The sequence below is a fragment of the Urocitellus parryii genome, chromosome 11 (assembly GCF_045843805.1).
Source record: "Urocitellus parryii isolate mUroPar1 chromosome 11, mUroPar1.hap1, whole genome shotgun sequence".
In the NCBI taxonomy this organism is placed as follows: Eukaryota; Metazoa; Chordata; class Mammalia; order Rodentia; family Sciuridae; genus Urocitellus; species Urocitellus parryii.
The window spans coordinates 106,011,047-106,037,643 of NC_135541.1; the positions used below are offsets into that span (position 1 = coordinate 106,011,047).

A 26,597-nucleotide genomic window follows, 5' to 3' on the forward strand; every position below is an offset into this window, starting at 1 on the left:
ATACTAGGGGAGCAAACAAGAGGGGCAGATAAAAGAATTGGGAGATCAGGGAGGCTTCCTTCAAGAAAGAGCATCCATGTAGAGACATGAATATGGGTGTGGAAGGTGTATGAAACATGGAACAAGGGACTGCCAGAAGACTGTCCCAGAGAAACGGAGCCTCACATTCAAAGCCCAGTAACAAAAGAGAGACTAATGTTTGGGGAATCTAGGAATAACAGTGAGTGTGTACAAAGAATGGGAAAACTATGGAGTGGTAGGAGGTAAGGCAGCAGACTACATTAAGGGATTTGAATGCTATTCTAAATTCTTTTGGAAGCCATCAGGTGGTTATGTGTAAAGGCAGAAGTATAATATGATCAGATTTGTGCTTTGGGAAAATTATCCTGACTTCATTTAAAAAAAAAAAAAAAAAAGGCTGGTGGCAGGGAGTCCAGTTAGGAAACTGTTGGTTAATTGGGTCAAAGAGGATGGTGACCTGAATTAGAATTATGGTTGTTGAAAAGGGGAGAACTGAATGATTTTGAGAAATATTTAGAAGATGATATCAACAGTATTTGATGATTAAGGAGGAAGTTTAATATGTGGGTTATGTTGGGTGCAGTGGCCCATGCTGATAGTCCCAGCCACTAGGGAGGCTGAGCCAAGGTAGACAAAAAGACAAATACCATGATTCATTCTGACAAAGTTGATCTCATTGATCAGCTTTGAGAGTAGAATCATTAGTGGTTTCCAGAGTTAATCTGGAAGTTCCAGATCTCATTGATCAACTTTGAGAGTAGAATCGTTAGTGGTTTCCAGAGGCTGGGGAGAATATGGGGGATGGGGAGATGTTGATCACAGGTACAATATTATAGTTAGGAGGAATAAGTTCTGGTGTTCTGTTGCACAGTAGGGTTATATATAGTTAACAATGACGTATTGTGTTTCAAAACAGCAGGAAGAGAGGATTTTTAATGTCACCACAAAGAAATGATAAATGTTTAAGGTGAGAGGTATGCTAATTACCCCAATTTGATCATCATACAGTGTATACTGGAATGGAAACATCACATTGTACTCCATAAATATGTACAGTTATTGATCAAAAATAAATGAAAAATCAGAAAACAAAAGAAAAAGCCAAGGCGTAAAACTTGGTACCAAGTGAAGGGTTTAGAAAACTTCCAGCATTCAACACAACTGCATTCATGTTTGCTTGGGCTGAGGTAAAGTAGGCAGTCAGATGAAAGAAAATCATTTGCCTGTTGATAAAATTCAGAACTGCAGAGAAGTTGCTTTGCTAATGGAGAGAAGATGTTGCTGATTACTTTCCTGTTTTGTTTCTGACTGGGGAAAACAGAAAGATGTAAAATTGATTTCTAATTGGAAGAATGGCAGAGAATATCGAATGAGTTCTTGAGTCTTTATGGATTGTGTCCTGTAAGTACACATTACTAGGATTTGTTACTGTTGTGTCTACTGATGAAGTATGTGTGCACATTTTTATTTGTTTCTCTTTTGCCAGGGGACAAACATAGGGCCTTGCTCATGCTAGGCAGGTGTTGTACCACTGAGCTACATCTCCAGTTCTCAACTTATTGAAAGAATAGGACAATGAGTATCTATGAACCACCACCTAGATTCCGCACTCATCTAACTGTGTTTCGCCAGACCATTTCAAAGAATTGAAAATTTTATGACTCTTAATCCCTAAAATATTCAGCATATATTTCCTAGTAGAACTATAATACCCCATCATACCTAAGAAAATTGACAATAACTTCTTAATATCACTTTCTATCCAGTCTGTATTCAAATTCCCCTAATTATCTCAAAAAATTTTTTTACAGATTTTTTTCTCCTAACAGGATCTAACCATGATTTATGTGTTGCCTTTAAGTGTTATATGTATTTAATTTATTTTATTCCAGAATAATTTCACACCATTTTTAAGGGGAATATGGGCTTTTTATTGGTGCATTTTAATTACACATAATAGGGAATGTAGACAGTTTAACAATTTTTAAACTTCTCTGTTAGTCTGATTGTCTCCTCATAGTGTCATTTATCTTGACACTATATTCCTCAATCCTTTAGAATGTTATGTTCCTTTAGAACATAAATCTAAAGGCTGGTGACATTCAGATTAGCCATTTTGGCAAGGATACTTCATAGGGGTATTATACACTTTATGCTGCATTGCATCAGGAGGCTGTCAGATTATCCCACCATTGATAATACCGAGTTTGATTTTTTGTGTATAATAGTATACTTTAATATTAGCAAGTAATCTGGGTGGAATAATTTCATTTGAAACTGTTTAGCATCTACTGATGATTTTTGCCTTGATTATTTATTTGGGAATTGGGAGTTCTGACATTCCTACTACATTGTTAACTGACATTCTTAGGCAAAGGAGAAATTCTCTTTTCAACCGGAAAATTACTTCTTCCCCAAAAGGCAGGATAAATGCCATTTTTTTTCTATTAGTTAGAGTGTTTTTTAAAAATATTTTTATTTGTTGATGGACACAATACCTTTATTCATTTATTTTTTATGTGATGCTGAGGATTGAACCCAGTGCCTCACACATGCTAGGCAAGTGCTCTACCACTGAGCTACAACCCCAGCCCTAGTTCGAGGTTTTGAGAACAGAAGTTTGGTGTTATAGTCACCTCCACTGGGTAGAGATGATCTCCTTTTTTCCCCTCTCTATGTAGAGTGTCATTTGGACTCATGGGTTTTTATTTATTCAGTTTGTTATAATCAGTTTTAGTCATTATTCTTTTGGGTATTCAAATTATCTCAAATAGCTAGTGTGAGCTCAGAAAGCTTTGACAGCCCTCCATTAGTCTCAGAGTATTTCTTTATTTTCTTGAAAAATATAATGACGTAGGCTCACCTACACTTTTCCTGCCCCAGGCCTGGAAACAGTGGTTTCTCCAAGGAGTCCTGGTTCCTCTTAATGTATTTAGAAAGCAAAATATGAGTACTAGAGATATTTATCACTATTGGGGTGTCATTACTTCTAGTGTATCTCATTAGGACATGCATATTTCTAATTGTTTATATAAAGGTATATTTTTAAATGTATGGGTTCATCTTTATACCTGTGTAAATTTAACATTACAATTTTATGTTGTATCTTTTATCTTCCACTGAACATTTTGGTTCCTCATAATAGTCACATAATTACATGCTGTATTCTACAGTATAAATAAAAGAGCTTAAAATTACAAAACCCAATGTTAATACTACAACCACTAGTTGAATTTAAAGATTTCTTTCATTTTTTTTTTGGGGGGGGGGCTGTTGGGGGACACCAGGGATTGAACTCAGGGGCACTTAACCACTGAGCCACATCCCCAGACCTTTTTAATATATATTTTATTTGGAGACAGGGTCTCACTAAGTTGCTGAGGCTGGCTTTGAACTCACAATCCTCTTGCCTCAGCCTCCCAAGCCACTGGTAGAGTGCCACTGGGTTCAGTCCCCAGTACCACCAAAACAACAACAACAAAAACCCAAAAGGGACTTGAAATATTTCTATGATTTTTCATGTGGTTATATTCACAGTTAAGTTCATTTATCTCTATTTATTTTCAGTTAAAGTTTGCTTATTGCTTTCTTTTATTTAGCTTAATTTTCTTAAACATGTAAAACATTTGTTGGTTCAGAAGTCAAATTATATGGAAATGAAGTACTTTAGAGAATTTTTGCTTCTATTTTCTATTTCTACCCTCTACCTCACTCCTCTCAACATTTCCACCATAAGTAACTATTCTTACTTATTTCTGTCAACCTCCTATTGTTTGTTTGTTGTTATATAACTATCTTAATCCATTAAGAATACTGAAACAAAAAATGCCATAGAATGGATAATTTAAACATGTATTTCTCATATTTCTGGAGGCAGGAAAATACAAGATCAAGGTGGCACCAAATTTGATGCCTGGTGAGAGTCTACTTCCTGATTCATCGAAGGTCATCTTTAAAAGAGTTAGGGATATGTAGCTCAGTGGAAGAGTACTTGCTTAGTGTGTGCAAGGCCCTAGGTTCAATTTCCAGCACCATTAAGAAAAAAAAAGAAGGCCATCTTTTTTTTTTTTTTTTTTTTAAGAGAGAGTGAGAGAGGAGAGAGAGAGAATTTTTTAATATTTATTTTTTAGTTCTCGGCGGACACAACATCTTTGTTGGTATGTGGTGCTGAGGATCGAACCCGGGCCGCACGCATGCCAGGCGAGCGCGCTACCGCTTGAGCCACATCCCCAGCCCAGAAGGCCATCTTTTTGCTGTGTCTTCGGCATGGCAAAAGGGACAAGGGTGCTCTTTTGTAAGGGCAGAAATGCACTCATTGGAACCCTCATGAGCTAATCACCTCTCAAAGGCCCCACTTCCTAAACCATTGCACTGGGGATTAGAATGTATCAATGAATTTGTGGGTTGAAGATTACATTTAGTCTGTAGTAGTAACTATGACTCTTATCTGCAGAATAAAATAATTCATTACTTTATCTTCCATATTGGTCATATCATTTTATACTCCACAGCTTACCTAGTATGTGTTTGGTGTCTGGGGCAAGACAATTTGTTTATGATACATTCTTCTTTTATATGAGAAAATTATTTTTAGTAGTAAGCATGAAATGAAATGAATATAATAATGGATAAAACAAGATATAAACATTAAATATTTTCTTTTACTGAATATTAAATATGTGATCATGCCAAGAAAATAAAGAAAAATAAAATAAATATTAAATTACAGAAAAATGTTTGCTAAAATATCTTCACCAGAAAATGAAACTTAGATTCCTATTATACTTTGTTTTAAAAACAAAACAAAATAAAACAAAACAAAAAACTTCTAAAGTTTTTCTTTTTTGTAAAGTCTGGAAAATGACTGAATCTTGGTAAATATTGGTGATATTTGATCCATTGATTCCTAACTAGGAATTCAAGTAAACATTGCCCTTTTGGTTTCTTCAGTAATATAAAGAGCAGCATCTTTGTGGGCTCCCTTAGCATTCTTCAGTTTTTTATTTTTCCTATGTAAATGTCCATTTCCTTAGATTTTATTGTTGTACAGTTAATGATCTTTACCACAGTTTCCATGTACTGTTCTTTAAATAACAATTTTGAAGCTTTGTTTTTTACTGTTCATTGTTGAAGTCTGATTCCCATTGTCTGTAAATATTTTTGGGTCCAATTAACTCATCTAAAACTTCCTGCTAGGGAAAAAAAAAAAAAGAAAAAACCTAATAAAGAGAATTCCCATATAACTGTGATTGTTTATTTGGAATCTACTGTTTAGTTGCAAGAATGGGTGGTATCAAGGGGAGTAAATATGTGAACCGAATTCAGAGAGATCTTGAATGATCTCAAAACATTACAAAATTAACTTCTGAAATCAGTTTAACTGAGTATGTACATCAGAAGCTAAACTAGAAGTTCTCTAAGTTAACTTCCATATATAATTCATTTTAGTGTTTGAGAAATAAGTAATAAGTATGCTAATTGAAGCTTATATACATGATATTAAAGCTTAACAGTCATTATTTAGATTTTAGAACTCACAGCCTTGTGCATGCTAAGCAGATGCTCTATCTCTAAACTACCCAGCCTTTTTTAATTTTTGAGACAAGTTCTCCATAAATTGCCCAGGCTGTCCTTGAACTTGTGATCTGTCTTTAGCCTCCTGAGTAGCTGGGATTGTAGTTGTGTACCACTATGCTTAGCTTCTAACAGAAGTTCCCCACCAGGGAGTATTTTATTACTGACATTGTTTAGAATTGCAGGCAAATGATAATAAAAAGCAGACCAGATTTAAAATTCTTATAGACATTGTACTCTCTTTTTGTTGGCACATCAGGGTGGTTTGCTTCCACCACCCAACTCTTGGTATGCCATTGTATTCACCAGCAATGTATAAGAATGCCTGTTTCTAAGTATATTGTTCAGTGTTTTCTCAGCCTGATGGGTAAGAAATGGTATCTCAATATTGATTTGATTAATGTTTATCTTGTGAGTGAAAGCAAATATCATTTTATAAACTCAAAGATCATTTTTTTTTATTTTTGTAAACTCCATTATCTCCCCCCCCCCCCATACTGGGGATTGAACCCAGGAGCACATTACCACTGAGCCACGTCCTCAACCCTTTCTATATTTAGAGACAAAGTCTTGCTAAGTTGCTTAGGCCTTTCTAAGTTGCTGAGGCTGGCTTTGAACTTGCAATCCTTTTGCCTCAGCCTCCTAGGCTGAGATTACAGGTGCACACCACCACACCCAGCAATATTATGTCATTTTTTTTCCCCTAGCAGCCTTTCCCCCCTCACTCTTTGTAATTTATAAAAAGAGTTCTATATTTAAACAGAAGTTTATTGGAAGAACAAAAAAGCAGGGCACCATATCTGACTAAATTGGCCAGCCTCGTGGGAAGCCTTACTATATTATATATTAACAGAATTCAGTTTTCCCCTTTGAGATGGCTTATGAATATTGCAGCCAGACAAGAAACTAAAACGAACAACGTCATGTGTGTAAGCCTGCCCACCCCCCAAAAATAAACAACCTATGACTGGTGAAGCAGAGTTTTCAAATTGCACTTTGCAATTACACTTTGCATTTTTTTTTTAAAAGAGAGAGTGAGAGAGGAGAGAGAGAGAGAATTTTTAATATTTATTTTTTAGTTCTCGGCGGACACAACATCTTTGTTGGTATGTGGTGCTGAGGATCGAACCTGGGCCGCACGCATGCCAGGCGAGCGCACTACCGCTTGAGCCACATCCCCAGCCCTATACTTTGCATTTTTGTCTATTTTTATGCATTGGAATTTCACATAAGATTTCCTCAGATATGCTATTCTTATTTTTTTTTAAACCACTGCTATAAAGTGAAAGGAAACATCATCAGTGGTAATTTTAAATTTTATAACATATTACCATAAATGGCATATACAATTATGGCCCAAGTAATTAGAAATCAGTGATTTAACCATAAGATCAGTTAAATTGGCTTGTCAATGGACTCTGCTAGGTAATCCAATTAAAATGTTTTTTACTGCTTAAAGAGTGTTCATACTTTGATAAGAAAAATTGAATATATACTTTTAATAGATCAACTATGAATCTTTTGTGTCCCACGTATGTTTTTAAATGTTTTATATTTCTTATATAATGCGCTTCCTAGACACAGAATTGAACTGTAAATTCTTTCCGTGTGTGTGTGTGTGTGTACATAGGTATATATTTTTATATATAATAAATTATATAAATATAACCTTTATAGTTGTAAACAAAGTATACTTTGTGTTTGGGCCTTTTCTTGTTTTGTTTCCAACTATAAAAATAGTAACATTTAAGATAAAAATTTAATCTTCTCATTAACAACTGTTCAACTATTTGCCAGCTTTTCTTATTATTTTAAGGTCTTTTCTAAAATTATCACATCTGACTTTTAAAATCTTCACCACTAAGAATAATTTTCTCTTCAATAATGGTTTTTGTGTGCTAGTTACTCTTTTAAATCCAATAGAATCCTTCAAGAACATCAAAAGCAGACTTGGTTTTACTTGATGTTTACTGAAGGCAAGGTGTAAATGAATCATTACCCATGTTTCTTGACTTACATAAACCCATCTAAAGTTGGAAATAATAAATTGACAATGCATTTAATGCACCCAAACTCCTGAACAGCATAGCTTCACAGCATGGTCTGTAGACCATCAGTTGTGTGCCCTTGTGATCACACGGGTGACTGGGAGCACCAGATCACTGCTGCTACCCAGCATCACAAGAGAGTATCACCCTAATATTGCTATCTGGGAAAAAAATCAAAATTTAAAGTATGATTTCTACTGAATGGTGTAGCTTTTATGTCACAGAAGTTAAAAAACCCTAGCAGCCTTTTCCCCCTTACTCTTTGTAATTTATAAAAAGGGTTCTATATTTTATTTTTTATAATTTATAAAAAGAGTTCAACCATTTTAAGTTGAGAACTGTCTATATTTATTAAAGTGTTTAAAAACATAATTTCAAGCATGTGAATTGTAAATGTGCCTCATAACATAATTTTAATGATTTCACTGCAGAGTAAAATTCTGACCTTTTAATGTCATGAATAAAGCCTTCTATTATCAGAGCTTCCTGCCTCTTACTCTGGTTTTATAATTCCTTGTCCCTCTGCTTTTGACCCCCATTCCACCTGCAGGCTGTTCCCTTCCTAGGATGCCCATGGTACTCCCTATCCCATCCTTCCAGATATTCTCCACTCAGAGTCTGCAAAATATGCTGGGCTTATTATGGGCTAGAGAGTAATTTGTCACCTCCAGCATTCTCTTAGTGTAGTCCAAATTGTTTTTTATTTTTTGGGATCGATACTTGAATGGACAGAGATTAACTTTTTCTCTTCTGTTTTTCATTGTATCTCCACATTTTGGTGTACATTGGAGAGAAGGCTTTTTGTAATGACTTACATTTAAGTCATGTTGCCTAGTAAAGTCTCTTACAATTCTTGAGCTTATACTTAACTACATTTTGTAAGCATAATTTAAAAATCCTTGTTAGTGTGTTGATTAAACAAAGAGATTAGAAGGAGATGGGAAATACTTAAATTTTTTGTTTGTTGAATGAATGTTGGAGTCATTCTCCCTGGAGTCATTACTTTTGGTGTGTAACATAATTTTGGAGACCTTTTCCTATCTGCTTTAGAAAATATTTAAGGATTATAATAAATACCCCTCCCCCCTTTTTTGGTACCAGGGATTAAACCCAGGAGCACTTAACCACTAGGCCACATCCCCATTTTTTATATTTTTTATTTAGAGAAAGGGTCTCACTAAGTTACTGAAGCTGTCTTTGAACTTATAATCCTCCTGCCTCAACATCCTGAGCTGCTGGGGCATGCGCCACCTTGCCCAGCCCTGTTTTTAAAAACTACTAAAGAAGAGCCTATTAAATTGTTCCCATAATAGTGGCTAATTTTATGAGCTTACAGTTTGAACCCAGAGGTTGAGATTGTTTACATAATGAGACCGTTTAAAATATAGTATGACTTCCTAATATTAATTTTCTTTGTAAGATAAAACTTGTAATCAAATACATCTGTATTCTTTTCAGCTCTCTCTTTATCACTTGTTGTAATGAAATATCAGTAGCACATCTTCCACCTCCTGTCCTGGGTGTTCTGTTGAAGCACGGAACTTTGGTTTGCAGAGTCTACTACACCCAGTTATTCTGTTTTCAGAGAAAATGACAGAACACAATTGATGACTTTGTATTCTCCTGTCAAAAGGATGCAGCAGTTTTTGGTGTGCCAACCAGGCATTGGTTACCTGGCATTATGACAGGTTTGTTAATGATTCCTGATGTGTCACAAAGAAAAAATTGTGAATAGCCTCAGGGTGGCACTTTTAAAATACTGAGTTGTTTTCTTTCTTTCTCTCTCTCCCTTTTTTTTTTTCTTTCAGTAGTAAATTTATATAACCCCATCAAAAAGTTCAGAAAAGGACCCAGTTTTGATTATTTATTCATTATGTTTTTACTCTGTTCTTCTAAGAAGGTTCCATTTTATTTTGTTCTTCCAGATACACCTTTTAAAGGCAAATTTATCATGATTTAGTTGTGTCTTTTCTAAAATGATGATTTTCATTTATTTTTCAAATGTAGATTTTGGTTCTGTAGCTTATAATTGAGAGTTCTAGTTATAAGGAAAAGGGCTGAAGTTTAACCTAGATATGGTGAAAATAATACTTATTTTAAAGACAAACAACTGAAGGAAAACTTAGACAAACCATGTCAGACTCATAGAACTGAAGGAAGTTTTTCTTCATAATAGTCTATGAGGTCAGACTTCCTTTTGTACTAATGACCTTAAGGGCACAGTTTTTAAAAATATGGTTTCTAATTTATTAGCTTTTTCTTATTGTTATAATAGATTTTAATTCTTGAAAACACAAGAACTATGAAGGAAAACTAGAGCTTTCACTTTAAAAAATCACCTCGCAACCATCATGCAATAATACTTTAAGCACTGTTCAGTATTTAAGTACAACTTTGTCTGATGTGCACCTCTTACATTTTTAAAATATGCACATCCTCATGTATGTTTCCATTTGGGTTAACATTGAAAAGTCTATTTTATAACCTGCTTTTTCCCATTTAAAATACAATATAAACATTTGATAGCATTGTTATATATTGAAACCTTGCTTTTAATGTTTCTTAATGAAAGAATTTCTCTGTCTCAATGAACCAAAGTAAAAGTAGTTTTCTAAAATGAATTCAGTGTAGTAGTCACGTTATTTAAAATGTCATTTGTGTGTGTGTGTGTGTGTCTGTGTAAGACAAGTGTTTACTCATTACTATGCTAGGTTTTTTGTTTGATTGTTTTTTTTTTTTTTTTAAGAGGAGGAAGAAATTACTTTGGATCACAATTTCAGAGGTTCAGTCCATGTCATCCAACTCCATAGCTCTGAGCCCAAGATGAGGCAGAACATCTGCCCAAGATGAGAATGGCATGGCAGAGGAAAGCAGCTCAGGACCTAACCGTCAGGAAGCAAGGAGAGAGCTATGCTAGATAATTTAGAGGACACAAAAGATGAATAAAGCCTAGTTTCTGACTTCACATAACTTAAGATCCAGCAAGGGAGCAGACACATGTCCCCTGTTGAGTGGCTAGCACCAGCAGGAGCAGAGGTGAACATAAGGCCTTAATGTGTCTACTCCAGAGTTCTGCCTGGGTCTGAGCTTCAAGGTGGGCAAATGGTCAGCTAAGCAGGCCTTTTGCTCTAGTAATATTAATATGCTCACAGAACTGTTAAGCGCCAAGTAGAACATACACAAAACTGAAACCATAAGGGGAACAGTTAGGTGTGGAGGTTAGAAGGGACAGGCCTGGCATAGCTGCCTCAGAATGAATGAACAAACATGTGAATACCTGTATAAACACACAACATTTTTCTCTGGGCACCAGCTCTTTCTCTACCACTCATCCCTGGCATGTATCAGAAGGTTTTTCAGAGAAATATTTGTTATTTGTAAATACAATTGTTATTTGTAAAAAGAAAACCTTCCTGGGGATGTGTAAGGTGTGCATCAGGAGACTTGACCTTAAAATTCAGCAACGTAGAAGCCAGGACAATAGATGAAATCTAACCAATGTATTTATGACGACTGCTTCCAGGAGCCTTTGAAGGGCGGGCACTCCCATTTTAACATGTACTGTTGCCGTAATATTCAGTAAAGATAAAGACCGTGACCCCCCTGCCCCCCACCGTTAGCAGACTTTGTCCCAACTAGTTAAGTACCTACAGTATTAAGCAGAAGAAAGCAATGAGGCTCCATTCGTCTCCCTGTTCTTTCAAATTGCAAGTTGGAAGAGTACTAAAAACTGATTCATTTTAAGAACTTAAATGGCTCAAGAGATTCCAGAGTATTTAATATTTTTCACACTTGGGACTGGACAGTAATTTAATTATATAAATTTTTAAAAAATTCATTATGTTTCTGTTTGCCTGTAATGAGTGTGGCATACTGAGAGAATTATGTAGATATGGGTCTTCTAAATTTATAACCTTAGATATACTCTTACAGATAGAAGATAGAACAATATGGAATATAGCGATGGCTAGAAAGAGTATGTCCATAGTTGTTAGCTTACAGCAATTATGAAGGGCTTTCGTGTCACAACTGTGTTAGTTGATCTTCTTTTAAATTATTGTTACAAGGTTCTGCTCAACCAACTGGTCCCAGGAACTCTTGTGCCAGCTTGTGTGAATTCTTCCTCATTTTCTAAGGGCCCGCTGTACTCGATATCTCTCAGTTCCTCTACTCACCACGTTCTTTCCCACCACAAGTATGTACCTGTGCCTGTCTTATCCCTCTGCCAATGCCCCCCTGACCCCTTATGCCAGGCTAGCTCTTGTTGATTCTTGTTTTTAACTCTTGTGCTATGGGTGTCCTATTGAGGAATTTGGAGCCCGACCCCACAATATGTAGATTAGAGCCAACTTTTTCTTCTATTAGACGCAGAGTCTCTGTTTTGATATCAAGCTCCTTGATCCATTTTGAGTTAACATTTGTGCATGGCGAGAGAAAGGGATTCAGATTCATTTTGTTGCATATGGATTTCCAGTTTTCCCAGCACCATTTGTTGAAGATGCTATCTTTTATCCATTGCATGCTTTTAGCACCTTTGTCAAATACAAGATAGTTGTAATTTTGTGGATTGGTCTCTGTGTCCTCTGTTCTGTACCATCGGTCCACCTGCCTGTTTTGGACCAGTACCATGCTGTTTTTATTACTATTGCTCTGTAGTATAGTTTGAAGACTGGTATCGCTATACTGCCTGTTTCACTCTTCCTGCTTAGAATTGCTTTGGCTATTCTGGGTCTTTTATTTTTCTAGATGAATTTCATGATTGCTTTATCTATTTAGGTTCTACAAAGAAACTACTAGAGCTAATAAATGAATTCAGCAAAGTGGCAGGATATAAAATCAACACGCATAAATCAAAGGCATTCCTGTATATCAGTGACAAATCTTCTGAAATGGAAATGAGGACAACTACCCCATTCACAATATCCTCAAAAAAAAAAAATACTTGGGAATCAACCTAACAAAAGAGATGAAAGATTTATACAATGAAAACTACAGAACCCTAAAGAGAGAAATATAAGAAGATCTTAGAAGATGGAAAAATATACCCTGTTCATGGATAGGCAGAACTAACATCATCAAAGTGGCAATATTACCAAAAGTTCTCTATAGGTTTAATGCAATGCCAATCAAAATCTCAGGCTAGCTCTTGTGTTTCCTTCAGGTTCTAGCTCCAATAACTTTTGACCAGTGAAATCTTCCTTGAATACCCAGCCTTAAGATCCAGGTTACACATTCCCATAATGCTTTGTACTGATTCTTTTTAATGTCTCCATGTTTGAAATTTCTTCATTAATGTTCATCTTTTCTGTGAGACTTAAAACTCTGTTTGGGCTCATTCACTGCTTTCCCCCATGTGCCTACTACTTAAGACTCGAAATGACTAGATGTGACTATTTCATGGAAAGGTAGGCTCTTAGAAAACAGCTTGCACATATAAGCTTATGCACAAGAAGAAATTAATCACAAGACACACAAATATATATATATATAGAAAGACAGACATTCTAGCATGGTGCTTATAGTGCACAGTGCAGGTTCTGAAGCCAGAGGTAATGGATTCATCTGCCAGCTCTGCTGCTTATTAGCATTGTGACCTTAGCCAAATTATTTAACCTCTCTACTCTTTAGTTTCTTATCTGTAAAATAGGGATACTAATAATACCCCTCTCAAAGATTGTTAGGATGAGTGAGTTAAAATAAATTAATTAGTGTATTTGCTAATAATAATAATAATTCTAAAATAATAGCGTTCCTTTTTCTATTTTTCATTCTCATTCCTATACCTTCTTTCCAGAGTAGAAGAGTTGGGATTTTTTTTCCCCTACTCTAGGCTTGTTTTCCCCAGTGGAGCCAGAAGACAACAGATTTAAATGGTTAGCTTAGCTTTATTGTATGTTTGAATAAGCCAGATATCATTTTGTGAATGCATTTTAAAATACTAGTAAGGAGGAACAGTGTTTGAGGAATTGGCATACAAACTATAATGAAACCTACTTTTAAAGATTTATATAGATTTATAGATTACTTCTTTAATGAACAGTTTTTATCATATTTTGAAAATCAAAATCATTTTTATTTTTTAAGTCTTTACATAATTATGTACAGGCTATTAAAGAGTGCTGTATTATTTAAATGCTTACTAGTGTCTTCTAAATTTTTATGTATTCAAGGATAGAGAGGGTCAAATGAACAGTTAAGAATGCAAAATTAAGCTAATTCATTTCTTCCTTATGCCAGGTACTAAGACTAAGTCTATTAAAACAAACCAAGCCTTGGCCTTACGGTGGCTGACATTTATGTTTAACAATGTGTAAGGTGTTTTTTGATAACTTTTGTGCCACAGCATGTATGTGTGTATGTATATAAATATATATATATTTTTTCTTAATTGCTTTTATTTTTTAAATACATGACAGTGGAATGCATCATAATTCTTATTACACATATAGAACACAATTTTTCATATCTCTGTGTATGAAGGATGTTCACACCAATTCATGTCTTTATACATGTACATATTTTACTATGGAATGTCTAGATGTAATTATTTAGAAGAGCCTTGTAAATATATTAACACTTTCACCAACAAATGGACTATAGTTTGCTTTGTTTTAGGGACCCCCTGCCTTGAGCCAAGGAGCCAGTCTGGTGTTAGAAATGTGTTTTATCTTTCTCACCACTTTCATGAAGCCTCCCCTCACTGCTGTAGAGCTCATGAAGAAGAGGAAACAGTAAGATACACTGTTCTTCTAAGGTGTGATCTAATGGGAAATGAATAGTTAATAATATTAGTTGTGTCAAGTTACCATATATATGTATAAATTGTAGGTAGACATACTACCTTTACTTTATTTATTTGTATCTGGTGCTGAGGATCAAACCGAGTGCCTTACATGTGCTAGGCAAGTGCTGTACCACTGAGCTACGTGAACAGTTTATTGAGGTGAGAGGGTCACTAGGTTTTCTTTTGGACATCATGATAAGAAAGATAACTGGGACATGATTATTTCCTTTGAGGAAAAGAGTCTTAAAAATGTATAGCACCTACAGATATGGTTTCAAGGCTGGAGATTTCCAAAAGAAAAAATTATGTCAAGAGGTTCTTATGGATATACAGAAGGCTGTAAGCAGCTCCATTTCTTAAAGGGTATGTGTGCTTGCTAGCTGAAAGGAACTCACGATCATCACACAGTCACACAGTGCTAAGTAGACTTTAAGAAATAAACATGAGAGATTTTCCTTTTAAAGGTCAAAGCTTGAAAGTAGCTAAAATGCTTCAGAGAGCACAAAAAAAGCATTTAAGTTTGTGTTGGGAGCAAGAGCAACAAGAAGGTAGGCTCACTGTCTGAAGAATGGCAGCAGTTTATAGGCAGTATTAGACAATACCTTATTGTTATTTTGCTTCTACTATAATCTTAATTTCTTATTTTGCTTCTACTGTAATCTTGAAATGGCAGAATTCTCTTCCAACAGTGAAAGGTAAAATAAACAATTGGAAACAGGAGAAAATAAACCAAAAAAAAAATATGTAAGAGGATCATTCACTGTAAGTGGATTTGCATTTTCAAGACAAATAAGTTGTCTCCCAGCTGCTAAAGGGATTCAGGATCTCATCAGGATCTCAGGATTATTGACAATATTTTATATATATTTTTTTGGCAAAATCTTGGGGAATGTGGGAAGTACCAAGGGACTAAAGAGAGACAAATGTCCCAGTTTTCCTAAAAGAAGTAGACTGTGAAAATTGAAGTCTAATTTTCTAATATAAACTAAAATGTGGCAAAATTTAAAGAGTTTATTTTTTAAGTTTTGTGAATAGAATGATCACCATGATTTAGTGTGAATTTATAAGCACAAGACACTCCAAACTGACTTCATTTTTTTTTTTACTTTTTAAAAAAGTTTTATAATTACTACTGTATTACAGAATAGTTAAAACATGTTGTATCTTGACTTTAACAAGTGATTGACAAAGTCTCCTGGACTGTCCTTGTGAAAAAGATAATGAAATGTGGGTAATTGGGTTGATTTAGAGCTGTTTGCATGACATGCCAATACTAGAATGCTATAGGGTGTATCCAAGTAATAGCTAGTTATTCTATACACTAATTCCTCAAAGAAAACTGCTGGCGATGTTAATTTGCACATATTCAGAAAGTATGAATTTGTAGGCCGGAGTTCTTTTGACTAAGGATTAAAATTTTGAAACTTGAATGCCTGAATTTATCCACATGATTGAGGTTTCAGTTATAGAGTTTTTCCTAGCCAAACTATAATTGTAAGCTATATGGATCTATTTTTAAATTTCATAAATCACTTTGAACTTATAAATCACTTAGAAGTCAGAGAATAACCTTAACACTCAAAGCAAAGGCTGGCTAGATACGAATGCTAATGTTATAAAGAATCTTACTTGTTGGGGTTTAATAACAACTGCATTGACTGGACGGAGCAGTGACTCAGGAGGCTGAGGCAGGAGGATCACAAGTTCAAGGCTAGCCTGGGCAACTTAGTGAAAGTCTGTCTCAAAATTTAAAAATGAACAAAAGGGCTGGGGATGTAGTTTAGTAATAGAGCACCTCTGGGTTCAATCTCCAATGCCGGGGACTGGGGGAACAACTGTATTAACCCCAAGGAGATGTTTTTTATACCCTTGAAATGTCAAGTTTATGTGAACTAACCCTAAATAAAAGGCAGAAGTTTATTACATAGAGTTAATATTTCTTTTTGGCCTTCTTGTAATCTATAGTCAGCTACCTATTCAGCACATTTAAACTCTTTTAAAAATACAAATTCCTTGAAATCATATGATAGAAGGAACCATAATATTCTGTCCCTTAAGAAAGTTCTTTTGGGTTTCTTGAGACAAGGAAGTCTCTGATGACTACAATATCCTATAAATTTTCATCTAAAAGAATGTCAACCTATGTACTCATCATTAAATTTTCATAATTGATATTTCATTGATACTTAGAGTATTTTGTTTCCAACCTCAAAGGAGTAATGACTTTTTAATAGTCATCACTTGCACATTTTGTTTTATTTACTTTTATTTTTTATTGTTATTCTTTTGTGGTGCTGGAGACCAGGACCTTGTACATGCTAGGCAAGCACTGTACTAGCCCATCTATTTCTTCCTTCCTTCCTTCCTTCCTTCCTTTCTTACTTTTCTTTCTTCCTTCCTTCCTTCCTTCCTTCCTTCCTTCCTTCCTTTCTTTCTTTCTTTCTTTCTTTCTTTCTTTCTTTCTTTCTTCCTTCCTTTCTTCCTTTCTTCCTTTCTTCCTTCTTCCTTTCTTTTCTTCCTTTCTTTCTTCCTTCTTCCTTTCTTTCTTCTTCCTTTTCTTTCTTTCCTTCCTTCCTTCCTTCCTTCCTTCCTTCCTTCCTTCCTTCCTTCCTTTCTTTCTTCCTTTCTTTCTTCCTTCCTTCCTTTCTTTCTTTTCTTCCTTTCTTTCCTTTCTTCCTTCCTTCCCTCCCTCCCTCTCTCCCTCCCTCCCTCCCTCCCTCCCTTCCTTCCTTCTTTCCTTCCTTCCTTCCTTCCTTCCTTCCTTCCTTCCTTCCTTCCTTCCTTCCTTCCTTCCTTCCTTTCAAACTCAGGACCTTGCTCATGCTAGGCAAGAACTCTACCAGTGAGCTACAGGCCCAGCCCATGATTGTACATTTTAGATAAAATATCACATTTTTGAATAACATTTTCTCTCACCCTTTTATTTATTTAACTATTCCTCTAAGCATTAATCTAGATTCTCTGAATATGAGGGTAAAACAGCATTTTGATTCCAGCCTTGGTAGTTGCAGGTGTTATTCTTTAAATTAATCTCTTTCTGCTTTAACTCACCTCAAGATCTCATAGGCCCTTAAAACAAGAATTGGGTTATTTCAACTCCATTCACCCATTATGCTATATAATTTGTGATTTAGGATTTTATTGTGGCTGTATCTTTTAATTGTATCTAATTTAATGGCTGTTATTTTTATAGATTAAAATCCAATCTGGGTTTTTAGCATTTTATAGTTACATATAAGTTGTGCCATATCTTAAAGCTTTAAATTAAAAAGGAAATCATGAGTTAGACTAAGTATTGATTCATTTTTCCCCCCTTGGTACTGGCGATTGAACCTAGCATCTCATAAATGCTAGGGAGGTGCTCTACCACTGAGCTACAGCACCAGTCCCAGTTTGTCTTCTCCAGTTGGAGAGGTTTAACTTTTGTCCATATTAAGTGTTTTCCTGAAAATATGTCCAATGATAGTTTTTTGGATATTGGAGTCTGTCATTATTTTAAATGGGGGGGGGGAAACAATGATGCATTCTTTGTCCATTCAAAAACTCTAACCAAATTTCTTTTAAGCATCGATAGCAACCAAAGCAGTTGTGTAATAATTACCATGCATTTGAGATAGTCTTAACTATTGCGGGGCGGTGGGGCAGAAGGAGGTGGTACCAGGGATTGAACCTAGAGGCACTCTACCTCTAAACTACATCCCCAGCCCTTCATATTTTTTTATTTTGAGGCAGGGTCTCACTAAATTGACCAGGCTGGCCTTGAACTTGAGGTCTTCTGCCTCAGCCTCCCAGTCATTGGATTACAGGCCAATGCCACCACACCCAGTTCTCTTTCCTGGTTTTTAAATTATTTAATGAACTGTTTAATAGATAAATTTGGTTCAGTAAGCAATGAGACTATACAGTATTGAGACTATACAGTATTATGAATTTCTTCTACATGCCAATGAACAAGTACTGATAAAATTCTATCTAAATTAGACTTTGATTAATGGGACCCCTAAATGACTGATAGAATCGACCTCTGGGATTCTTCTATGTTCATTCCTATAAACACCTTTCAGATTTATTTCCTTCAATCACAAAGATTCCCCCTTCCTCGCTGTCTCTTTTTAGCAAGGTGAAAGAGGGAGTTGTTTTGGTTTGTGTTTATTTGTCTAGGGTCTGAATGTTATATTTGAACTTTAGAAACAGTGATTTCCTGCTTATATTAACACCGTACCACATAGAGTATGTTTTTATTCACACATGAGAAAAGAGCAAAAGAAAAGGTTAGAAATGTAATATTATGGGAAAATAATTAGAATGAACTGGTCTATAGTAACCTTTTGGTTTACCTTACCTGTCATAAGTGTGTTGTTCCAAATAAAACAAAGAGTATACTTTATCAACTAGTCATTTCTTTACTCAGTGAGATTATCTATTTTGTCTTAATATTGATCTTTTCTTATCTTAAGTTTTGTCTAATGAGCAGTGTTTAGACTGCTTTGATTTCTATTTTTAAGCTCCAAATTCACTGCTATGAGATTTCTACAATCCTCTGTTTGCTATTTCTTTGAGATCCCTAATATTCCTCTATTTATCTCCCATTTTTCCTATAAAGAAAATCTTTGACTCTATTATTTATTCACATTGTCTATAATAGTCAAGCAAGTGCACTGTTCAATCTAGTGACAGGCAGAAGGCCCTGATATGGGGCCCAGTTTTGACCTTTACAAAGAGCAGAAGGATGGCACAGTAAGTGGAGCATAATTTGAGATGGGGGAAGAGTGAAGAAGTTAGGGTCAGAGACTGCCAAAGCCAGAACATGTAGGGCCTTCTTTGTCCTGAACAGGAGTTTAGATTTTATTCCATTCCTTGGGCTGGAGACTGGTGGCAGTGAGGAGGCTGAATAGGAATGCTGATCTAATTTGCATTTTAAATCTTATTGGCTACCATGTGAAGGATGAGGCAGGAAGGAGATAAAATAAATTCATGGAGAATGATTAGAAAAATACTGTTGAGAAATGATGGTGACTTAGATAAGGGTGGCATCAATGCAAATAAAGAGCAATGGGATGTTTTGGAGATACAGCTGACAAAGTAGCTAATGGATTGGATATAGGGGATAGAAATAAAAAGGAGAGATCAGGGGTGACTTCTAGATTTATTGCTTATTCTACCAGTTGATGGTGTTGTTATATTCTAAGACAGGGAAAACAGGGAGAGGAAAATACTGCTGGAGGGTGGAAGTAAGAGTTCTATTTTGGCTGTCTGAAAATTGCTTATTTGAAACTTCCAGGTATATCTACAGTGTATATGAATGAGTTGGATGTGTTTGGAGCTTGGTAGAGATAGGTCAAGGATGGAGACATGATATGAATTTGGAAATTTGGGTATGTAGATGGTATTTAAAGCCATGGGACAGAATTAAATTACCTTGGATATGTATAATATTCTCAGACCTATACCTTTTCTTCATACCATGTAAAATTATACCTACATTATATTGCAAGTACATATTTTAATCATACTACCTATAATAATGGTATCCTTTTTTTGTCTTTTCATACTCATTTATTTATTCTGATTTGTTATACATGACAGCAGAATGCATTTCAACTCATCGTACACATATAGAACACAATTTTTCATGTCTCTGGTTGTTCACAAAGTAGAGTTATACCATTTATGTCTTCATATATATACTTAGGGTAATGATGTCCATCTCATTCCACCGTCTTTTCTACCTCCATACCCCCTTCCTTTCCCTCCCTCCCTTTTGCCCTGTCTAAAGTTCCTTCATTCCTCCCATGCTTCCCCCCATCCTCATTATGAATCAGTATCCACATATCAGAGAAAACATTTGGCCTTTGGTTTCTTGGGATTAGCTTACTTCCCTTAGCATAATATTCTCCAGCTCCATCCATTTACCTGCAAATTCTATAATTTTTTTCTCTTTTAATATTTTATGTATTATGCTGAGCAATATTCCATATGTACCACAGTTTCCTTATCCATTCATCTGCTGAAGGGCATCTAGTTTGGTTCCACAGTTTAGCTATTGTGAATTGTGCTGCTATAAACATTGATGTGGCTGTGTCCCTGTAATATGCTGTTTTTAAGTCCTTTGGGGTATAAACTAAGGAGTGGGATATAGCTGGATCAAATGGTGGATCCATTCTATATTGGTTGCACCAATTTGCAGTCCCACCAGCAACGTATGAGTGTGCCTTTTTCCCCACATCCTCACCAACACTTATTGTTGTTTGTATTCTTAATAGCTGCCATTCTGACTGGAGTGAGATGAAATCTTAGAGTAGTTTTGATTTGCATTTCTCTAATTGCTAGAGATGTTGAACATTTTTTCATATATTTGCTGATTGATTGTATATCTTCTTCTGAGAAGTGTCTTTTCAGTTCCTTGGCCCATTTACTGATTGAGTTGTTTTTTTGGTGTCAATTTTTTTGAGTTCTTTCTATATCCTAGAGATTAGTGCTTTATCTGATGTGTATGTGGTAGAAATTTGCTCCCATTCTGTAGGCTCTGTATTCACCTCTCTAATCATTTCTTTTGCTGAGAAGAAGCTTTTCAGTTTGAATCCATCCCATTTATTGATTCTTAATTTTATTTCTTGTACTATAGGAGTTTTATTAAGGAAGTTGGGGGTCTAATCTGACATTATGAAGATGTGGGCCTACTTTTTCTTCTATTAGATACAGGGTCTCTGGTTTAATTTCTAGGTCCTTGATGCACTTTGAGTTGAGTTTTGTGCATGGTGAGAGATAGGGACTTAATTTCACTTTGCTGCATGTGGATTTCCAGTTTTCCCAGCACCATTTGTTGAAGAGGCTATCCTTTCTCCAATATATGTTTTTGGTGCTTTCATCTAGTATGAGATAACTATTTATGTGGGTTTGTCTCTGTGTCCTCTATTCTGTAGCATTGGTCTACAAGTCTATTTTGGTGCCAATACCATGTCATTTTTGTTACTATTGCTCTATAGTATAGTTTAAAGTCTGGTACAGAGATGCCACCTGCTTCACTCTTGCTAAGGATTGCTTTGGCTACTCTGGGCCTCTTATTTTTCCAAATAAATTTCATGATTGCTTTTTCGAGTTCTGTGAAGAATGACATTGTGATTTTAATAGGAATTACATTAAATCTGTATATTGCTTTTGGTAGTATGGTCATTTTGACAATATTAGTTCTTCCTATCCAAGAACAAGGGAGATATTTCCATCTTCTAAGGTCTTTAATTTCTTTCTTTAGCATTCTGTAGTTTTCATTGTAGAGGTCTTTCACCTCTTTTGTTAAGTTGATTCCCAAGTTTTTTTTTTTTTTTGAGGCTATTGTAAATGGGGTAGTTTTCCTAATTTCTCTTTTAGAGGATTTGTCACTAATGTACAGAAATGCCTTAGATTTATGGATGTTAATTTTATATCCTACTGCTTTGCTGAATTCATTTATTAGTTCTAGAAGTTTTCTGGTGGAATTATTTGGATCCTATAGGTATAGAATCATTTTGTTGGCAAGTAGTTGGCAGGGCGTCCTCTTTCATCCACTGTCCACTGTGTAGAGAGTTTTTCTTTTTCTATCCATATCCCTTTAATTTCTTTCATCTGTCTAATTGCTCTGGCTAGAGTTTCAAGAACTATGTTAAATAGAAGTGGTGAAAGAGGGCATCCCTGTCTTGTTCCAGTTTTTAGAGGGAATGCTTTTAATTTTCTCCATTTAGAATGATGTTGGCCATGGGCTTAGCATAAATAGCTTTTACAATGTTGAGATATGTTCCTGTTATCCCTAGTTTTTCCAGTGTTTTGAACATGAAGGGGTGCTATATTTTGTCAGATGTTTTTTTTTCTGCATCTATTGAGATGATCATATGATTCTTATCTCTTTATAATATTTTTTTAGTTGTAGATGGACACAATATCTTTATTTATTTATTTTTATGTGGTGCTGAGGATTGAACCCAGTGCCTCACACATGTGAAGCCAGCACTCTACCACAGAGCCACAACCCCAGTCCCATATGATTCTTATCTTTAAGTCTATTGATGTAATGAATTACATTTATTAATTTCTGAATGTTGAACCAACCTTACATCCTTGGAATGAACCCCACTTAATTGTGGTATACTATCTTTTTAATATATTTTTGTATTTAATTTGCCAGAATTTTTTTTTGAGAATTTTTACATCTACGTTCATAAGAGATATTGTTCTGAAGTTTTCTTTCTTTGATGTATCTTTGTCTGGTTTTGGAATCAGGGTGATATTGACCTTATAGAATGAGTTTGGAAGGGATCCCTCTTTTTCAATTTCATGAAATAAATTGAGGAGTATTTATATTAGTTCTTCTTTGAAGGTCTTGTAGAACTCAGCTGTGTATCCATCTGGTCCTGGACTTTTCTTGGTTGGTAGGCATCTAATGGCATCTTCTAATTCATTGCTTAAAATGGATATGTTTACATTGTGTATATTATCCTGATTCAGTGTGGGCAAATCATATGACTCTAGAAATTTGCTGATGTCTTTGATATTTTTTATTTTACTGGTGTACAAATTTTCAAAATAATTTCTAATTATCTTCTGTATTTCTGTAGTGTCTGTTGAGATATTTCCGTTTTCATCACCTATATTAGTGAGTTTTCTCTCTCCTTCTCTTTGTTATCATAGCTAAGGGTTTGTCAATTTTATTTATTTTTTTGAAGAACCAATTTTTTGTCAGTTTTTTCAGTTGTTTCAATTTTATTGATTTCAGCTCTGATTTTAATTATTTCATTTCTTCTACTGCTTTTGGTATTGATTAGTTCTTCTTTTTCTAGGGCTTTGAGATATAATTTTCAGTCATTTATTTGATGACTTTTTCTTCTTTTAAGGAATGAATTCCATGCAATGAATTTTCCTCTTAGTACTGCCTTCATAGTGTCCCAGAGATTTTGATACATTGTATCAGTGTTCTCATTTACCTCTTAAGATTTTTAAAAAATCTCCTCTTTGATGTCTTTTGCAACCCATTGTTTATTCAACAGCATATTATTTAGTCTCCAGGTGTTAGAGTAGCTTCTATTTTTAAATTTCATCATTAATTTCTAATTTCATTCCATTATAATCTGATAGAATGCAGGGTACTATCTCTACTTTTTTGTATTTGGTAAGAGTTGCTGTGTGGCATAATATATGGTCTGTTTTACAGAAGGATCCATGTGCTGCTGAGAAGAAAGTGTATTCATTTATTGATGGATGAAATAGTCTATTTATGTCAGTTAAGTGTATGTTATTGATTGTATTATTGAGTTCTGTAGTTTCTTTGCTTAGCTTTTATTTGGAAGATCTGTCCAATGGTGAAAAATGCATGTTAAAGTTACCCAGAATTATTGTGTTGTGGTCTATTTGTCTCTTGAACTTGAGAAGAATTTGTTTGATGAATGTAGATGCTCCATTGTTTGGGGCATATATATTTATAATTGTTATGTCTTGTTGATGTATGGTTTCCTTAAGCAGTATGAAAACCTTCTTTATCCCTTTTGAGTAACTTTGGCTTGAAGTCTACTTTATTTGATATGAGGATGGAAACCCCTGCTTTTTTCTGCAGTCCATGTGAGTGGTCTGTTTTTTCCCAACTTTTTACCTTCGGTCTGTGGATGTCTTTTTCCTATGAAATGAGTCTCTTGAAGGCAGCATATTGTTGAGTCATTTTGTTAAATCTAATCTTTTGATTTGGTGAGTTTAGGCCATTAACATTCAGGGTTATTATTGAGACAAGATATGTATTCCCAATCATTTTTGATATTTAACTTGACTTGGTTTCTCTTTTGTTTGGTTTTTCCTTTAGTGTAATATTCCCTTTGCTGATGTTCATTGTTGTTTTTCATTTCCTTCTCATGGAATATTTTGCCAAAGATGTTCTATAGTACAGGCTTTCTAGTTGTAAATTCTTTTGTTTATCATGGAAGGTTTTTATTTTGTCATCAGATCCAAAGCTTAATTTTGCTGGAAATAAGATTCTTGGTTGGCATTCATTTTCTTTCAGAGCTTGATATATTTTGTTCCAGGATCTTCTAGTTTTCAGGGTCTGGGTTAAAAAAAATCTGCAGAGATCCTAATTGTTTTCCCCTATATGTAATCTGATTCCTTTCTCTTGTGGCTTTTAAAATTCTATCTTTAGTGTGTATACTAGACATTTTCATTATAATGTACCTTGGTGTAGATCTGTTGGATTTTTTGTACATTTATTGCCCTGTAAGCCTCTTATATTTGGTTTTCCAATTCATCCTTCACGTTTGGGAAATATATTTCATTGAAGAGATTGTGCATTCCTTTGGTTTGAATCTCTTTTCCTTCCTGTATCCCAATAACTCTTAGATTTGGTCTTTTGATGTTATCCCATAATTCTCAGTTCATAGTTTCTTACCATCTTCATTGTGTGGTCAACTTTATTTTCAAGATTATATATTTTGTCTTCATTATCTGACATTCTGTCTTCCAAGTGATCTAGTCTGTTGGTGATGCTTTCTGTTGAGTTTTTTATGTTGTTTATTGTTTCCTTCATTTCAAGGATTTCTGATTTTTTTCAGAATCTCTTTCTTTCTTGAAGTAGTCTTTTGTTGCCAGTAGTGGCTCCTTTATCTCTTTGTTGTTGTGATCAGTGGTTGCCTGTATTTGCTGTCAACTCTTCGTTGGAGTGATCAATTTTTCCCTGTATTTGCTCACTTAGGTCATTCTTTAATTCGTAGATCATTTTATTTATGTACATTCTGAACTCCTTCTCTGATATTTCATCAACTGCGCTGTCCATGGATTCTATTATTGTAGTATCTTGGTTTGTTTGGGGCACTTTCCTCCCTTGTTTTTTCATGTTGTCTTCCTTTCTTGCATATCTGAGGTATTACAGTTTCTACACTATCTTACAGTGTCCATGCAGATTACCTGTACCTCACCTTGGTGTTGGGCTTCCAAACTCCCTCCAGTGTCTCACGATAAATGCTACTGCAACTAAATCAAAGGTGGTGATGGCAATAGCAGAGATAACTCAAGATAGCAGTGAGGGTGTCCCAAGATGGATGCAACCACTTTCAGAGATGGGGCTGAAAGGGTGGGCTTCCTGTTCAGAGATGCAGCTGCCTCCAGACCCTATCTGTTGTCCCAAGGTAGAGGCTACTGCATGGGGAAGGCTATGGCTATGGCTGCAGTGTTCCAAGATGGAGGTAGGGTAGGCCTGGGTTCCTGCGTGGGTCTGCTGATTGGTGTCGGGTGGTCCTGGGCTGGGGCCTGGCCTTGGCTGGGGGTCAGGGGGGGTATTGGTGGGGCGGTCCTGAGCCAAGGCCTGGGCCTTGGCTCTTGTGAGGATCGGCGGGGAGGTCCTTGGTATTACTTCTTTATAGTAAAATATTCTGATTTCTTGTTTATAATTAAATATTTTAAAGTTATTAAGTCCTTAGCTTCCATATTTAAGTGGACATCTAACAGTTGTAATGTTTTGTTTTCTCTTTCTTTTTTTCTTGTAGGGAAAGTGATTAATAAAGATTTGCGACATTACCTGAGTCTTCAGTTTCAGAAAGGATCAATTGACCACAAACTGCAGCAAGTGATCAGAGATAATCTCTACTTGAGAACCATTCCATGTAAGTATGTAATGGAACAAAAGAAACAAGGCAGAAATATCCTTGCTTAACTAATTAGACATTTAGAAATAATTCAGAATCCAGTGTCTCATATAAATTGATGAAGACCAAGTTGGGGACAAGAATGAAACACAAATAAGGAGAAAAACTTTCAGAGAACTTCAGAGGTTTGATTTTTAAAAGTAGAAAAATTGGAAGAATATATTGTGGCTTTTCAAAAAGTGATGACTAGACTATACTTACATGTTGTTAACTATATTTTATTTCTATACATCAATTTTTTAAAGCCTATGTGAGAATTTTTAGCTCTTAATATGTTGTACTCCGAAGTATTTTATTAGAGCATAACTAGATTTAAAATCTACACCTTCCCCAATGAGGACAAAGGAAAAAAGGAAGATGCACATGTTACCTTCTTTGTGGTTCTCCATTCTGAACTGTCATTTAGTTGTTGATCTAATGGTTTTCAGGTGGACCTGAATATTTTACTCGTGTGTTGTTTGTTTATAAACATATAACAAGAAAGCACATATGCTTGAATTTTAGATTTATTTAGTGCAG

At 35.2% G+C, this 26,597-nt stretch overlaps 1 protein-coding gene across 2 annotated transcripts in view; it reads left to right on the forward strand.

Annotated features, from left to right (window-relative positions):
- Magi3 (membrane associated guanylate kinase, WW and PDZ domain containing 3) overlaps nt 1-26,597 on the forward strand; it is a 233,731-nt gene that overhangs the window by 112,085 nt on the left and 95,049 nt on the right. For both annotated transcript variants that reach the window (XM_026394189.2, XM_026394188.2), the window contains exon 2: nt 25,920-26,036. In XM_026394189.2, coding sequence (XP_026249974.1) covers nt 25,920-26,036 — 117 coding nt within the window. The remainder of the gene's footprint in view (nt 1-25,919; nt 26,037-26,597) is intronic.